This window comes from Aotus nancymaae, unplaced genomic scaffold (assembly GCF_030222135.1).
Source record: "Aotus nancymaae isolate 86718 unplaced genomic scaffold, 86718_ANA_hifiasm-v0.15.2.pri h1tg000011l, whole genome shotgun sequence".
Taxonomy (NCBI): Eukaryota; Metazoa; Chordata; class Mammalia; order Primates; family Aotidae; genus Aotus; species Aotus nancymaae.
Genome location: NW_026988422.1, coordinates 51,576,910 through 51,595,444, shown reverse-complemented (window position 1 = coordinate 51,595,444; position 18,535 = coordinate 51,576,910). Strand labels below are relative to the sequence as shown.

General features: G+C 43.8%; 1 protein-coding gene across 2 annotated transcripts; it reads right to left on the bottom strand.

The window, feature by feature from the left end:
• Window positions 1-5,793: 5,793 nt before the first annotated feature.
• On the bottom strand, window positions 5,794-17,188 carry RDH12 (retinol dehydrogenase 12). Of its 2 annotated transcripts, XM_012438005.2 has the most exons (8): window positions 17,134-17,188; window positions 15,262-15,541; window positions 13,432-13,550; window positions 12,777-12,932; window positions 11,876-11,980; window positions 10,859-11,068; window positions 8,695-8,884; window positions 5,794-6,497 (listed from the first exon to the last, which is right to left on the bottom strand). In XM_012438005.2, exons 2-8 carry the CDS (start codon window positions 15,327-15,329, stop codon window positions 6,395-6,397), a joined length of 951 nt encoding a protein of 316 aa, XP_012293428.1. In that variant the 5' UTR covers window positions 15,330-15,541; window positions 17,134-17,188; the 3' UTR covers window positions 5,794-6,394. The 2 variants fall into 2 exon arrangements, with proteins under 2 accessions (XP_012293428.1, XP_012293429.1); XM_012438006.2 differs by lacking the exon at window positions 17,134-17,188 and having other exon boundaries at window positions 15,286-15,460.
• Between the last annotated feature and the right edge of the window lie 1,347 nt (window positions 17,189-18,535).

The following is an 18,535-nucleotide window of genomic DNA, read 5'->3' as shown; positions in this document are numbered from 1 at the left end:
AGGACTATTAGGATTCTCTGTGCTAGGATATTAGGTCAGTTATCCCCATGGATATCTGTCATATTCAGAAATCAGTGGAAGATGACAGATCTTGGGGGAGCAAAATGTAATGAAACATGTCAAATATTCACTTGGCAGATGAGGAAATTGAGGGTGATGAAAGTAGGTCAGGAAGACACGACATAATAAATTGTCCTCATTAAGTCCATTTCCTATTGATACAATCATATTATGTTGAACCATATAAAGTTGCTGATATACGATCATTTTTAACCTACTTTTAAATTTTTTTAACTTTTTTAAATTTACCATCACTGCTAGTCCAAAGCAGATGTCTTCCTGACCTACTTCCATTTTTAAAGGGAGTGTATTAGTCCATTCTCACACTGCTATAAATGAAGCACACAGCCAGGCATAGTGGCTCATGCTTATAATCCCAGCACTTTGAGAGGCCAAAACAAGATTGCTTGAGCCCGGGAATTCAAGGCCAGTCTGGGCAAGAGAGACCCTGTCTCTACCAAAAAAAAAAAAAAAAAAAGAAGGTAAGAAAGAAAGAAGAAAAAGAAAAAGAAATAAAATAAAGCACTCTTTCTCTCAGATGCTGGAAAGGTACACAGCTGCCAACTCTCAGCTGAGTTTTTCTCTAGATTTTTCCCTCACCCAGGTCATGCCCCCTCCCTGGAAGCTGCCCACACCCAGTGACTGGTCACTGTAGGTGTTTAAAGACCAACATCCTTTGCTCAATTCAAGACAGCTCAGCTCCAGAGCTCCCTGAGGGACAGGATCACCTAATCATTTGTTGTGACTGCATTGCAGTTCAACTTCACCCTCTGCCCTGTTCCACTTCTCTCACTCCCCTATAGATAACAATCCTAAAAGTCCTCCTAATAAATTTGCTGTGTGCAAATGTCTGTATCTCAAAGTCCATTTTCTAGGATACCTAACCTAAAACCATTTCAAATATGTTCACCAATATCACTGGACTTTGAACTTTATTTGTGGTATGTTTTTTAAATGTATTCCTCTTTTCCCATATGCTTTTTGCTTTTCATGTCTTAAAAATGCTATTCCTCTTCCAAAGGCATAAAGATATTCTTCTATATTTTTTTCTAATACTTTCACAATTTTTTTTTTTTTTGCCTTTTAATCCACATGGTACTCATTTGTAAGAATGGTGTGAGGCAAAGAATTTAACTTTATGTTTCATTTGGATAGCTATTTGTCCAGCACCACTTATAATGTCCATGTTTTTCTGACTGATTTGAAATGCCTCTTCTACCTGACCTTAGGTGATCCACCCACCTTGGCCTCCCAAAGTGCCAGGATTACAAGCATGAGCCACCACACCCAGCCTTCCCATTGTATTTCTATTGGACAGAGTCTGAGTGTTTAACATTGCTGCCTTAAATATATTATAAAATATTATACAGTCATTAATATCATTAAATATCATATTTTCATATATGTAATTAATAGAAATGATAGTTGTAGAAGAGGCATTTCAATACCCAATACCCAACTACAGTTGAATGCTTCACGGTGAACATTTGACTCAAGCCAAACCTGGAATTTTTAAAATTCTACAAATAGGAAATAGCCGCAGGAACTCTTCAATGGTAGAGGGAGAGAAGTCTAGTGTTGCTTGGTGCTTGAATTCTAGTTATTTCTGAGATACATCTCTGCCCATTCCCACTTTACAGTTTCTATCCTTCCTTGAGTTTATGAGCAAAAATATTCCATGGTTTGGGATGTAAGCTTGCTCAATGTGAGCATCCATTTTATAACTAAAAGAGGCCAAATACACAAAGTATATCCTGCTGGGCTTGGACTGCATGGCGACATTGTATACAGAGTTGAGTTGGATAAGGGCCAAGTGCCAACCAAGGTAATTTGTGACAGCTAGTCACCACCTAAGAAATTTGTGCTCTGAAACTGTTTGCTTCTTGAGTTTCATATGTCTCTTTGATTTCCTTTTCCTATAGTTTCCCATTGAAGTGTTATTTTTAGGAAATTCAGAACAGTCTCAATCAAGCCAAAGGAAAAAGATTTTCCACCCCGGGCTAGATTAGCTAAGGGTGTCAGAGGTTAAGTGAAGGCAGAGTGGAACTGGGGCAGTTAGAGAAGCACTGAGGAGGGAAGTCTGGGACAACTGAAATCCCTGAGCTCTTCTCATTCAGGATCTTGTTTCCTATATCTTAATGGGCACTCTGCCAAGGCAGGAAGCCATATCCATATGCAAGCACAAGTCAAAAGCAGAAAAACAGCCCCGATGGTTGCAGGGGGAAGGTCGAACCGTGTCTCAGCCACCAATCCCCCAGTATTGTTTGTGCAGAGCCAAGGCCTTTCACTTGCTCATATGTTAAGCAAAGTCTGGGGCAAGTCTTTTCTGGAAACATGACGAGAGGCTAAGGCTGGCACATGTTCCTTGCCCAGGCTGAGCAGACTAGACAGTCCTTTTAGTGTTAGGTGAGACACTACAGAGAGGTGAGATGTCGCCTGAGCACGAGGCGATTCTGAAGGAGTAGTGCTGAGGGAGGCTGTGTCTCGTGGGAGCACCTGAACACCACGAGAAATGATGGAGTCTGGAATCTGAACAAGGGGAACAACTATGGTTTAACATTCTGAAAATGTCAACAACATGTCTAATCAATACCCATACCTACGGTTGTTTTCTTTTGCATTCTTTGCTGCTCAGCTTCCCGATATTTGGTGTCACTTGCTATTGGGTGTAAGTGCATCTACTGATTTGGGATATGATGGAAACTTTCAGATTTAAAGTATTTTCTCTAGCCAAATATTTAACAATATGTCTTTAAATGAGACGCAGTACAGCATTGTGGTTGGAAGTATCCACCCCAGCCCTGGATCACTGTGAGCTGGCCGAGATGTGACCCTTGCTGAGGATGGCAGGACATGATGCGTGCTGCAAGTAGAGCTTCCTCCCTCCTTCAGGAAGGAAGAAGATGGGGATAACACAGAGAATAGCACCCCTTTCCTAAAACTCAGGGGAAGAGTTTCTCTGTCAGCACTCAAATTTTCTAAGGCCATTAGGTCACGGGGGAGCAAAATCCTTTCCTCTTGGGTGCCAGATTCTCACTGAAACTGCTTTTGTCTGTCTGCCTAACTCAGGTGGATTCCTCCCAGCAGCTACACACCCTGAGGATCCTACATTCCAGCTGCTGTCTTTGCCCTGAGTTCTAGGCCTAGGCCTGTTCCCTTGCTATTCCCTAGTTCCTGTAGCCCAGATTTAGGCTACCAGTACCCACCCTCAGCAATTGGCCCCGAGGTCACTGAATATCTTAGAAAATACCCAAAGAGGTTTTTATTTTATTTTTTTTTTTTAGGACGATGTCTTGCACTGTTGCCCGGGCTGGAGTGCAGTGGTGCGATCTTGGCTCACTGCAACCTCTGCCTCCTGGGTTCAAGCAATTCTCCTGCCTCAGCTTCCCGAGTAGCTGGGATTACAGGTGCATGCCACCATGCCCAGCTAATTTTTTGTATTTTTAGTAGAGATGGGGTTTCACTATGTTGGCCAGACTGGTCTCAAACTCCTGACCTTGTGATCCACCCACCTCAGCCTCCCAAAGTGCTGGAATTACAGGCGTGAGCCACCACACCTGGCCCAAAGAGGTTTTTCAAATGTTCAGGTTTCAAATATTTGACACAATCAATCAGGAATAGGATGGCCTTCATTAAGCCAATCACAGTGTGGCAAACTTGAAAAGTTTACAAAATAGAATAGCTCAAAAGATTCCAAACACAAATAATATGAGGATTCCATCTATATTAAGGAACACTCTTTTGAATGTGTTATTCTGTTATCTAAGAAAAAAAGATGTCTTATAGAAAGAAGATTCCAGTGAAATAAAAATGGCTATATTTGAATGTATGGAAGTGGAGGAACTTAGCCTTGTTAGCAGGTTTGCTCAAGATCCCTATGCCACCGATACCAATACCAGCGTGATGCCCCACATGTGGCAGCTAGAGCCAACTCCTTGCAGCCCATACATGGCTTGGTTTCTTCTGCCTACAGCCAACACCCTCTGATATGCATAAAGGCCCCCACCCCAGGCCTGCCCCCTTGCATCACTGCTTACAACCATAATCTCTTACATCTGGCTTAAGTGTCTGGCCCACAGGTGTGAATCCTTGCTCTCACACCCAAGGTTTGTTTGCTATACAGAGAGCAGCCTGGCACACTTGCCTTTCATATTCCGTGCTTCTAGTTTTCTGTTTGTTCAGCCCAAAGAAGATATCCAGGATCAGTGTCATCAATATCCTGCGTGCTCTGTCTCCCACCCTTGCATCACCTTTTCCTTGCTTTCCCCACCTCCATCTTACCTTTATTCTTTGCCAAGCTTTCCAGTGGACCCAACGATGTATAAGGCACAGGTCATAGGTCCCAGTAGTGAACATATACGGTTGCTTCCCTAGTATTATTCCCTTCCTTGGCCTATTCATGGTCTTGGATTTTTCCTTGTGGGGACTTGCCACTTCCTCCACCATGGGTAGCAGTAGGGAATGGCTGTTAAGAGTGCAGGTTCTGGAGTCAGGCTACCTAGTGAGCCGACTTAGCAGGTGTGTGAACTTTGGGAAGCTATTTAATTTCTCTGTGCCTCATTGTCCCCATCTGTAAAATAGAGTTAACAAAACCTATCCCAGAGGATTCTTGTCAGGAATTCTAATCCTAATTACTAAAAGTGCTTTAGATTAGCTATATTCTTCCCCACTGGATGAGATGAGAGGGATGGATCCCAGCTCTAGGTAGGGGTAGTGAGGTACTTAAGCCAATTACCATAGCCCATCCCCAGCCTCAGTAATTGGTTCAGGAGGGAGCCCAGGATTCAGTTCATGCTAATGAGCCATGAGGAGATTTGCTATGGCTTATGAAAGGAAAAGCTTCCTCTCCTTTCAGAAGGACCATTCTCTTTCCCTGATTTGTTAGACAAATGGGGAAACATGAACTCCAAGTATTAAATGATATTCAGGAATTATTAATGTTGTTAGGAGTGATAATGGTATTGTAGTTTTGTAAAAAGCAAAGGTTCTTATTAGAAACACATACTAAAGTATTTAAGAGTGAATAATATGATGCCTGCAATGTGCTTTAAAATATCCCATGCCCACTCCCCCCCAAAAAAAGTCATGGAGAAACAAGATTGATAAAATGTTAATGTTGACGCTGGATGATGAGTACATGAGGATTCCTTATACTATTTGCTCTACATTTGTCTATTTGAGAATTTCCATAATAAAGGCCTTTTAAAAGTCCACTTGCTATTGAAGAAAAGAACATTTTTGTCACCAGATGCCCTTTGGATGCCTTAAAAATGGAGCCAATAAGCATGACTTCTTTGGTCAATCATTTGAAAGATTAGGCACATCTCTCCACCTCTTCATGGTGACCGTCAGCCCTTGAGGCAAGAAGCAGGTCACCTGGGCCACAGCAAAGGAGAGCAGAGAGGCTGGAAGGGGGAGAAGCTATGAATTTAGGACAAGGGATTATCATGGCTTGGTTTTCCAGATGAAGTCCTACATCTGGCCTAATCTGTGGTGGAGCTCAGCATCTCTGTAATTGAAGCTACTCTTCTATTTTAGATAATAAAATGTTAGCGCTGAAAGAAAATTGGCAAACTACTCAACTGGACCACCTTATTTCGCCCCTAGATGCGATATTCTAAGAAGGTATGGCTGGCTGGGTAGGGTGAAATGCTACTCTCTAAACTAGCAGGCTGGTTTCCCTGCTTGGCTCCATTTCTTTCCCTTGATGCCCTGAGAAAATAAATAAGACAATAAGATGAATACAGTCTTTATTTTCTCTAAAAATTGAAAGGTAAAATGAACTCTACAAAAACAAACCATCTGCGTGATTGAAATAGGAAGGTTCAGGTGAGAGAAAAGAAATTAACTTGGCCAGGATTAGCCAGGATCTTTGTGTGTTGGTCCAGACTCCAGGGTGGTAGCAAATATTTTTAAAAGGAAAGAGGTCAGTCAAGAGTTGGAGTGTACAGCCCCTGGAAATATGCAGTGATGATGGTCTTCTTGCCTCAGCTGAGCAGCTGGTGCTGATGAGGCAATTGACACCATTTCTCAAGCTCCTCTGCCACCCCCATGCCTAGCCTGGGATCTGCCCAGTCCTGCTGCCCACAGAGGGTAGCTAACTCTCCCGCTCTTAAAGAAGAATGCTCTGTAGGTGTGCACATCTCATGCCATGAGCCAACCTCACAAGAGTGTGGGGTGGGCAAACATTCCCAGAAAGGTGAAGAGGATCAGAGCAGGCAGGAGTCGCAACACCAGCCAGCCAAGAGGACAATCCTTTAGGGTTGACCTTCTCCTTGATCCCTGTTCATTATGGAGTGGATTGGGCCTGATAAAGCTGCAGCTCTTCCACCAGCTACTCCCACTGGATTCCTAGAAGCTCACAGCTGACATTCCATAGGCGCTCAGCTGTCTTGTTATTTCGGGCCCTTGGAGACATCCAGGTCCTCTTGCAGTCACTGGAGGGCAGAGAAAGGGGGTAAATTCCAGGAATGAGAATTAGCAGTCTGGAAATCTTTATGGTCCCTTTCTCAGAATGTTTCTAAATGTATAAAATCCAATATATGCCAGACTCAAAGAAGCTAATTATATAAAATGCATTCTAAAAATATTTTTAAAACAAATTTGTGATATAGTAATATACAGGCTTGTTTATTAATGTATTCTATAACAAGATCTAGTACAAGGTCTAATAATCAAAGGAATTTGAAGTTAGTGGTGAGTGTACTGACATTCTAGGATATCTGCAACAACTGCACTGTGATATGAAAATATTTATAATCCTATTGGTGACAAAGTCACAGGTTTCACTACTTCTACTGCAGTTCAGTGCCTACATTCATAAAATGCCAAATCTAAGTTGGAGATTAAATTAAAGATGAAGTTATTTTTCCCATCCAAGTTCACAGACCCCTTGATTTCTATTGGTAGACCCACTTGCATACCATGAACCCCAGACCACACCCTCCATATTTGCTTTGGAATGAGCAGGAAGCCTTAGGACTAGAGGGATAGGGAGTGGGAGCAGAACACAGTTCTCATCATGGTTTTCTTCTTAATGTTCCTTTTTTCTAATTAAAAAAGTCCTGTATGACATTTGGAAAATGCAATACTGATAAAAGAAGAAAACCTTATCGTGGCTGGGCACAGTGGCTCATGCCTGTGATCCCAGCACTTTGGGAGGCTGAGGCAGGGGGAATCACCTGAGGTCAGGAGTTCAAAACCAGACTGGCCAACATGGCAAAAACCCATCTCTACTAAAAATACAAACAGCGCCGGGCGCGGTGGCTCACACCTGTAATCCTAGCACTTTGGGAGGCCGAGGCGGGTGGATCACGAGGTCAAGAGATTGAGACCATCCTGGTCAACATGGTGAAACCCCGTCTCTACTAAAAATACAAAAAATTAGCTGGGCGTGGTGGCGCGTGCCTGTAATCCCAGCTACTCAGGAGGCTGAGGCAGGAGAATTGCCTGAACCCAGGAGGTGGAGGTTGCAGTGAGCCGAGATCGCGCCATTGCACTCCAGCCTGGGTAACAAGAGTGAAACTCCGTCTCAAAAAACAAACAAACAAACAAACAAACAAACAAATAGCCAGGCATGGTGGCAGGCGGCTGTAATCCCAGCTACTTGGGAGGCTGAGGCAGGACATATGGCTTGAACCCAGGAGGCAGAGGTTGCAGTGAACGGAGATTGTGCCACTGTACTCCAGCCTGGGCAACAAGAGCAAAATTCCATTTCAAAAAAAGAAAAGAAAAGCCTATCATTCAGTTGCTTTCTGTACAGTCTTTTTTGCTTTGTTTCTATATAAATAGAGATATAATCTCTTTCTCTTATATAAAACTGGGATCATACTGTATCTAGTTTGAGGAGAATATGATTTTTTTTTTTTAGATAGGATCTCACTTTGTCACCCAGGCTGGAGTGCAGTGGCATTATCAAGGCATACTGGAGCCTTGACCTCCCAGGTTTAAGCCATCCTCCCACCTCAGCCTGCCGAGTAGCTGGGACTACAGGCATGCACCACAATGCTGGGCTAATTTTTTTGTTTTAGTAGAGATGGTTGTAGAGATGGAGGTTTCACTTTGTTGCCCAGGCTGGTCTAGAATTCCTGAGCTCAAGTCATCCTCCTGCCTTGGCCTCCCAAAGTGCTGAGACAACAGGCATGAGTCACCACACCCAGCCTTAATTTTTTTTTTTTTTTGAGATAGAGTCTTGCTCTGTTGCCCAGGCCCAGGCTGGAGTGCAGTGTGACAAGAGTGCATTTTGTGCTAATTAGTATTAAAGAATTCATGAATCAAGTGAGCCAAAAGCTTAAAGAAGGAGAAAAAGGATCCAGAGGGCCTATTAACATTCTCTTCATGGCATAACCAACAGCAACAGTCTTCTTTAAAAGCTTTCAGAAAGCTGCAAAATTTACATGGAAAAGTGGCACATGGGTATAAAATAGAGCAAGAAAAGCAACTCTTTCCAACACATAAGTTTGTGCCATAAGCTTCCTTAACAAGGCGACAGCATGCTGTTGGCAGGCCCACCCCAAACCTGGACTGCATCATCAGGCACAAACTCAGCTGCTCAGATGCACAGCCCAGCGAGTCCTGCTCCTCCCATGCACACACGACCAGGTGGTGGAGAGAACCCGCTCTGCCTTCACACACCTGAAGTACTTGCCACTCAGGGGCTCCAGGCCCTCAGCCAGGGCGCAGTGCAGGCTGGTCTGTGCCCCTTCTCGCGCCGTCTTAACAAAGGGGGAGAAGAGCCGCCAGAGCAGGCAAAGCAGAGAGGAGTGCCGGACCAGCTCGGAGCGGACGATGCCTGGGTGCACTGCATAGGTGGTGACCCCTGTGCCTAGGACAAAGAGGGCACAGTGAGACCAGGGACATACTCTGAGCCCAGGAAAATGCTTATCTCTTGCAGCAAGATACACAAGTGAGAAGGAGGGACTCAGGAAACGTAACCCCAGGATTCAGCAGGTACCACTCCTGGCCAGGCAGAATTTGAACAGGAATGAATTGATCTATTTCAGAAAGATCTATAGCCTTCTCAGCCTTCTATGTTCCAAAAGGAATGCCTGGTTCAAGGTCCTTATATTTCAATGTCATTGTTATACTGTGGCTTTAGTACTGCTAATCAAAATGGCAACATGTAGTGAGTAGTATCAATTATTGACAGTGGTATCTTTACCATTTCTACAGGAGGAGTTTAAGGATAGCAATCTGATTGGAAGGTGGTGGGTAGGACCTTATTTTGAGCTGCATTTGCCTGGCAAGCACATTTTATGAGGTATAGATTGAGGGATAGTGATGCAGATTATGGGGGATTAACACACCCCCTAAGACATCCCTGGTGCCATCACCATTTTTCAGTACCTACTATGTGCAAGGGCTGTGTAACATGTTTTAAATGTATTATCTCATTTAATTCTTAAAGAAGCTTGTGAAGTAGAATATTATGATGCCCATTAACAGCTAAGGAAACTAAGTCACAGAAGGTTAAGTAAATTGCCTAAGGTTATACCTGGCAAGCTGCAGGCCCAAGGTCTGAACTCTAATGTAAAGTTAAGAACATGGAATCTAGACCTGGACTGTCTGCATTTAAATCCTGGCTCAGCAAGAACCTTCCCTGGGCAAATTTCTTAATCTACCAGTGCCTGTCTTTTCATCTGTAGAGTGGGGGAAAATGATAGCACCCACCTCACAGGAATGTTGCAAGTATTAAATGAGTTAAGATGTGTAGTGCGTGGCACACATAAACCTCTCAATTATTGTCATAATTTTTTTTTTTTTTATGATTACCGTCTTCTACTACCTTGGCAATGTTCCCAAACTCTGATTTATCCACTGTAACAAACGGTCCTCTCGATCCACAGATGTCAGAGCCACCAGCCCACCCAGTGCTCCAAGGGAGCACAGAATCATTAAGGAATAAGCACTGGCCTGACCTGACTTTACAGCTGAGAAGATTAAGTCAGGGGAGGTTAAAGGGACTCGTCCACATCCACATGGGGCTAGCATGTGGTAGAGCAAGAACTTGGACCCAGGGGTCTGAAATCCAGCTCTAACTCCCTGAGTCCAGGCAGTGGCAGCTCTGTAGCTCAGATCACAGTGTGGACCTCAGCAAATGACACCCAGATGGAAGCACCCTAGGCTTTAAAGCCAAGCACCCACATTCCAGTTCTGACGCCCTCACCTGCCATATTCTCTTCAGCAGGCCATTTCCTTGGACCTCAGTTCTTCTCTATAAATTAGTAGTAATAATACCTGTTACAAAAGGCCTTTGCCACCAGATCACCTGAGGTCAGGAGTTTGAGACCAACCTGGACAACACAATGAAAGCCCATCTCTACTAAAATTCGCCAGGTGTGGTGTCATGTGCCTGTAATCCCAGCTACTCAGGAGGCTGAGGCAGGAGAATCGCTTGAACCCAAGAGGCAGAGGTTGCAGTGAGCCAAGATTGCACTACTGCATTCCAGCCTGGGTGACAAGAGTGAAACTCAGTCTCAAACAAAACAAAACAAAACAAAACAAACAAACAAAAAGCCTCTGCCTGTTGCAAAAAGCTATTGTGAAAATCAAATGAGATAAGAGATAAGACGTGACATAAACATAAGGTAACTTCATGAGGTTCTTAACCCCTATTTGATTTTAAGCTTTCTGTGGGCAAGGACTCTGTTTTTATTCCATTTATAATTCTCCTTAATGCACAGAGCTATTATTGACACATGTATGTTTGACAGCCTGACTTCACAAGTTTCTGTGGACCTCTAATCTGGTCTGAGGACCGTTTTCGCTATTTTAATCCTGACCCTTTCCCCAGACTTACCTTGGAGTCTCTTGGCCAGCTCACGAGTAAAAAGCACATTGGCCAGCTTGCTGTGGCAATAGGCAAAACCCCTGCTGTAGCGCTTCTCACTCTGGAGGTCATGGAAGCGAATCTTGCCAACGTGATGAACCACCGAGGACACGTTCACCACCCGTGCAGGGGCAGACACCTTTAGCCGCTCCAGGAGCAGGTAGGTGAGGAGGAAGTGGCCTGTGAGGAGAGTGAGCAGGGGAGATTGAAGGTGGAATGGCAGCCCAGGCTCAGCATGTGGGAGTCGAGAAGACTTTGGTGTCAGCTCACTTTCTTCTGGGTGTGAACCAATTTTGATGCCATGAGTAACTCTAATGGTCAGTTTGGTCTGAGTTTGTGGATTCCTCAAAGCAAGAGCCAGAGCTAGACTACAAGTAAGGCAATCATACTTAATCAATATTACTTTGTACCTCTGCCCTTGACCCACCTGCTGGCTTTTAACTCCCCCTCTGGCCATGATAGCATAACTAGGGACCCAGGTACACTTGTGTATAGACAGAAGGATGGAACAGTCAGGGAAAATAACATTAGCTTAGGATCAGAAAACATGTTTCATGCTCTCCTCCCTAAAGTCTTCACCTTGAACTCTGCACCCCAGCCTGCCTCATACCTCAAGTTCTCAAGGACGGCCTACCTCCATGGAACAGCCAATGGCCCTCAGGTAGATGTGACCCCTTCAGTCAAGCCCAGATCCCTGCATATCCCCAGGCCTGGCAAGCCTTGTACTGCCACTTCCCATCCAAGAATGACATTCCTCTACCTGGTATTTCCTGAAATTTGGGGTCTTTTAATGGTATGGGTAGGAAGATCTCACTTTTATAGACTGATCAGGAAAAGGACAGTGAACAACATGTCAATGTGTCTAGTCTATTGGAACTCCTAGGCTCTATGAGGGCACTGGGACATTCTTCACATTTGCACAGGGTCATCTTCCTAAAGAAAAGAAAGCAGATGTGCCTCATTGTTTAGTCACCCAAAGATACTTACCCAGGTGGTTGACTCCCAGGTGGGTTTCAAAGCCATCAGCTGTCTTGGAATATGGACACATCATCACTCCTGCATTGTTGATCAGAACATGGAGCTGCTTTTCCTCTATAGGGCACAACCAATGAGATCCTGTGGTTAGTGAGGAGTCCCTGGGCTGCCTGGCACACTCCTGCATAATTGCCCCTTGACTTGGTTCATTAGTTGTCTTTATTGGGGTAAAATTTTCATAGGAGTCACTTGCTCTGCCCCTTCCTTCTAAGACAAGGTGTTGCCTCAGCAGCCAATAACTATCCTCCATTTGGACCTATCTCAGTGACATCCAATAAGCATTGCCATTGGGTTTCTAATGAGTAATTTTAGTTACTCATATCTTCCTGGCCATTGTTCCTTCATTAATTCAGCAAATGTGTACTAACTACCGACTCTGGGCCAGGTGCACTCTGCTGGGCACTAGGAAACCAGCGGTAACACAAGCCAGACATGGTTCCAGGATGTCCCTCATGGATTTTACAGTTCTTGGAAGAAGCTGGTCATTTTCCAAGATCCAGAAGAACATGCCAGCAGTACAACTTCATCTCATGCCTATGGCCACAGAAGGTGGATTCTCAGGATGAAAGAAGAGAGTGGCATTGTGGCCACATCTTGATGCCAAGGTGCAAGCCCAGACAGGGAGCTGACACCTCCAACATTCTCACTGCTGATGCAAAAAGAAGATAAGGATCCTGCCCAGTCTGTCTACTCACCATCCTCTTGCCAATTCCCTGTTCTGCTGGTTCCTGTGGCAGAACCTGTCTAGTGGGATAAATGATGGTTCTGATGTAAGGGCCGTAGATGGTCCAGGGCGGAGCAGCCACTCCCATACCTGGTTTCCTGCTTTTCTAACTACCCATCAGGACCTCACCTGCCAGAAAGCCCTCAGCAAAGGCTCGGATAGATTTGGTGTCGGATAGATCCAATTTCCGCACCAGCACCTGGGAGTTCTTTGTATCTGCTCGGATTTCACTGGCAGCAGACTCCCCCTTCAGTACATCTCTGCAGGCAATATAGACTCGGGCTCCTGGGTCCAAGACAAAAAGAGAGCAGTATGTTCAGATCCTAGGTACAAAAGAGGTACAGTAAGTGAGCTTGGGACTGGTGGACAAAGCATTCATTCTCTCAGCCATCCCTAAGCGGTGGAGTGGCCTGTTGCCACTTTGGGCTTTTCACAGTAGTACTCTGCGGTCTTCTTGCTGTCAGTTTAACTCCAGGCTGGAACCCTGGTTTTACATTCCGATATCTAATGTCGCTTAGTATCTCCCTTTAGAATAATTGAGTTGGCTACACACAGACATCATTGTTTTCCTCATTTTATTCAATAGAGAGAGAGTAGGGAAGAAGCAGTTTATTGAAGGCCACAGTGTAAGCTGGTGTCACAGTTGGACTTGAATCCCAGGTTCCTTGAATTTCTAGTCAGAGCCCCCAAGCAGAGGAGGAAACACAAAGCAATAAGGACAGAGGCGCAGTGGAAAGAAGGGTGGGAGGCATGGCCCTTTGGAGACTAAAGGGGAAGCACTTACCTCTGCGAGCGAGCTCTCTGGCCGTCTCCTTGCCAATGCCCGTGTTGGCACCAGTGATCACCACTACCTTCCCAGGAAGCTGCACATTTGTTCTACACACTCCACCAGCAAAGAACTTCCTATCGGCAAGGGAAACAAGAGCATCACCCACCATCCTTCACAAGCTCACACTAAGATATATTTTAAAAAAAAAAAGATATCCAGCCTCAAAGAGGGATATCTTTAAGTTGCAGTCAGGAGACTCGTAAAAGCTAATCTTCATGGGACAACATTTTTCCATGGGGCAAGGTAGTCACCTGCTCACCTGTGCAGCTGGGAAGGTCACATGCCCAGAAGCCACAAATAATCATATTGGCAAACAGAGTAAATGGTCTTGAGTCAGGGCCAATGGAGACTTTCCTTGTTAGATAATAAATACATCTAGCTCTTATCTTTAGAGGTTTCAAAGAAAAGCTTTCCCTTCTAACCTACATTCAAAACATAGGCATGATAAACATTGCTGGAGTCAATATTCCGTAACCATCATCATGAGTAACAGATGAACAGCACTCTGGGGGTTGGCATACACAGGTACTGATCTTAGGCTGCCTCTCCAGTTTTAGGGCGTGGGGCATTTCAGAGACTTTCTGCCATCGTATTAGAGATTTCATTCTGGCCAGACAGAGAGAAAACCTCCCTTTTCCAGTCCTCTATGCAGAAGCACTCTTTTACATGAAGTTGACTTCACAGCGACCAAAACAGAACACAGAGGGTCAGAGCTAATACTTCATGCACATCATCTGACTGCTAGTTACTAGGCTAGGCACTTTCCATATGTAATTTATTTTAATCCTCTCAACTTCCCCGGTATTGTTTCCACATTACAGTAGAGATAACTGAGGCTCAAGGAGGTTCAAGTCACATAGTAGTGGCAGAAGTGGGTCTCTTAACCCAGGTCTCTATGGAGAACCTAGAATAACACTGTCCTTGGTAGGTCCATTTAACCTCCTTTATTATCAGGAATTTTTTAGGCTGAGCCCACTGGCTCATACCTGTAATCCCAACATCTTGGGAGGCCAACGTGGGAGGATCGCTTAAGCCCAGGAGTTTGAGCCAGCCTGGGCAACACAGTGAGACCCCCATCTCCACAAAAAAATTTAAAAATTAGCTGGGTGTGGTGGCACACACCTATATTCCCAGCTACTCAGGAGGTTGAGGCAGGAGGGTTGCTTGAGCCCAAGAGTTCAAGGCTGCACTGAGCTATGACCACACTAATGCACTCCAGCCTAGGGTGACAGAGCAAAAATAAAAAAAGAAGAAATTTTAAAAGTCTCCACTCAGAACACACATTTATTTGACACCCTAGAAATCTCACAGTGAAAGAGCCATTCCAAGACATTAATTGAGGGTAGTCTCAGAGGGAAGAGACTTTGTTTCTTTCCCAAACTACCTGATACTTAACAGCATGACAAGCCAGCAGGGCCACCTTGAATAGGGACAGAGTCTCTGAGTTCTTCAGAGACACTCAAAGGAATAACATGAAAAAGAAAGGACTCCCACCTAAGGTGTCTGTTGAACTACTTGACAGAGTCATCTATGCAACCTTCTTCAAGCAACAGACCTCTCCCCAGAGCTCAGGTGGGGCCAGAACTCAGCCCCCTCTACTCGGCCGCAGATGCTCCCTTCTGGTTTTCCACCATGGTATTCACAACACCCCCTTCCTTCCTGCTTTTCCTGCCCGGACTTTCTCTCCGTCAGCCTCCTTCCCTTTCCCTTATTTCAGCAACAGACAACCGGCTTCCAGTGCAGATCCTTGTAAACGATTGTTTGAGTTGCTGAAATAAAACAAACCTGATGGATGGAGCTACCACGTACAGGAACGAGAAGAAAGAGGTGAGGAGTCCCAAGGCGACCAGCATCTTTCCAACTTCTGTAGCTGCTGTTGCTTTTGCTGCTGCTCCAGCTTCAACCCCAGCTCTGGCTCAGGATCCTGGTCTGGCTCCAGCTCTTGGCTGCTTCTGCTGCTTCTCTGCTCCTCTCCGTCCTGGGTGCTCAGCAACAGCCTGACTCTGAGCAGAGCCCTATTTAAATCCGAGAGCTGTCAGAGCACGGCCTGCTGGGAGATGTAGTCCTGGCGGGGAGGGGACAGAGGCAAGGTTAGAAGCTTGCTTAGGCTTACTGGCAAAGAGAATGTGGGGAAACTAAAGCAAGTGCTCCCTAAATCCCCCATTCTCAATTATTCCTCCTCTCTAGGAAATGTGTTCTCCCAATCACTGCCATCTCTACTGCAAGATGGAATATATAGAATATTTCTAACTTTAGCCACAAAACCCATAATGCTTAAAATACGAGTGGATTAAAATAGGATGGGAAGTAAACTCCCAGAAGAATGGAGACAGAAGTCAGAAGACTGGTTAGCCTTAGGGAGGAGGGGGCGGTGACTGGGAGGGAGATGACTAAAGCCCCTGGAGGGTTGAGAGTGTTCTGCTCTTTCATCCAGGGGCCCGTACACAGGTGTGTTCACTTTGTGAAAATCTGCTGAGTCATATGCTTTCTATTTGTTCACTTTTCTGCATTTTATTTTATACTTTAATGAAGTTAACACACACACATGTATATTACAAGTAAAGGGTATAGTGTTTAAGTGCATGGACTCTAGCGCCGAATCTATTTAAAAGCTTCATGGCCCTGGGCAAGTTCCTAAACTGCTCTGTTAACTCAGTTTTCTCACTTGTACAATGGGCATGATTATATATATATAAAATCATATATAAATATAATCATATATTATATATGATATACTATGATATTATGTATAATATATAACATAATCATATATAAAATAAAATCATATATATAATCATATATATTTGTGTATATACAAATATATATAATCATATATTTTACATCTATATAATATATATGATTATATATCTCTCTCTCCCCACTTGTTTTAAGTATTTAATTATTACATTGGTGGAAAACAGAAACTAGCATATGCTAAACAGTGTATAAGAATCAGCTATTATGATTAGCTGTTTTGATTCCTAGCTGTTATGATTAGCTGTTTTGATTTTTCCATTGAATGCTATTGAAAATGAGGGGAAATACAAGAAAATGCTGGTAGAGAGCCCAAGGTGGGGTATCACTTGAGGCCAGGAGTTCAAGACCCAGCCTAGGCAACATAGTAAGACCCTGTCTCTACAAAAAATTAGCTGAGTGTGGTGGTATGCGCCTGTAATCCTAGCTACTTGGGAGTCTGAGTAGGGGCATTACTTGAGCTCAGAGATCAAGGTTGAAGTGAGCTAGGATCGTGCCTGGATGTGTGTGATTTGGGAGGAGCGTAAGTGGGGTCTATTGCCCTTCCTTGTTCTGTGTTCCTCTCTTGGACAGGAGAACAGGCAAGGAGCTGGGCAGGACCCCAGGAATAATTTCCCAGTTCTGTTCCTTCCCGTGAAGACAGAGGAGCCTTCAGGAATACCCATGCATGAAAGAAGACTCCTGTGGCAGGCAGGTGTTCATGTCCTTATTCGCCAATTTATCCATCCTCTCAACACACATTGAGTGTTTCTCTGCACTAGGAATTGTGCCAAGTACTAGGAAGACTAGTACTTGGGGAAACCCATGAACCTGACCAACAGAACAAGGAGTGATCAGATTCTTCCCAGCCGACAGTTCTTGACTCAAATCTAACATCTTTGCATTTATGAAGATGGTACTCACCTTATCTTAAGCTTGTCCAGGAAGCAAAGAGTCCTTAAGAACAGCATGTAGTCCTCTGGAGAGAAGATATTAGAAGGACTATAAGGCATCTAGAATTATGAAAATACACAAACACTTTGCTAAAATCAAATGTTAAATATTATAATCCAAAGACTACTATCATGTCATTGATAAGTTGTTCCGAAATGTTAAACCATACTACTAAATACAGGTAGGTGAATAGAGAGACAAATCAATAGAACAGAATGGAAAGGCAAGAAATAGACCCAAATACACATGGGGATTTACATATGATAAAAATGCCATTTCAAATCAGTGGAAGAACAGATGAATTAATTAACAAAGTATTGTAGCACCTAGGTATCCAGTTGGGAAAAAGCAAACTTGATCCTTCTAAAATTCTAATAGCTCAAAGATATAAACATGAAAAATGAAACCACTAAAGTATTCAGAAGAACCACTGGACAAATTTTAAAATCATTTTAGAGTGGTAAGACCTTTCTAGTAAGACAGGAAGCTGAAAACTAAAAGTTAAAAAATGAGCATGACAAAAACCATCGTATACAAAGCAAGATAAATGAGAAACTGGGGGAAATATTCACAACAGGATTTGAAGACAAGAAACTAATTGATTTAGTAGATAAAGAACTCTTACAAATCAATAAGAAAAAGAATAACAACCCAATTGAAATAGTGGTTTACAAAAAAGTAAATACGAGTGGCTCTTCACCATCACTTATGGAGAGATGCAAATTAAAGTGACACTGGGAGCCACTTTTCACTTAACAGATTGCCAAAGGTCAAAAAGATTATAGTATGATCCACTGGCAAGGATGTGAAGAAATAACGCTGACGCATTTCTAGTGGGAGAGTCCATTGTTCCGGCCTCTGTAGAGAGAAGTATGGTAATATCTAATAAAGATGTTTACATGCACTCATTCACCCAAACATTCCACTTCTGTGCATTTATAAGGTTACCATTGTAGTTTTGTATATAATAACAAAAGTTTGGAAACCTTCTAAATGTCCATCAATAGTAAAGCCACGTAATAGATAGTATACAGCTGTATAAAAAGAATAAATAAGAAAGAGAATAAATAAATAATTAAGCAAATAAACATTAAATTTGGTTGGGCACTGTGGCTTACATCTGTAATCCCTGCACTTTGGGAGACGGACGTAGGAGGATCACCTGAGACCAGAAGTTCAAGACCAGCCCAAGCAACATAGTGAGACCCCCATCTCTACAAAAAAGAAAACTAAAAATTAGCTGACCTGGTGGCACACACCTGTGGTCCCAGCTACTTGGGAGGCTGAGACAGGAGGATCACTTGAGCCCAGGAGGGTGAGGCTGCAGTGGGCCATGATCATGCTACTACACTCCAGCCTGGGCAACAGGGCA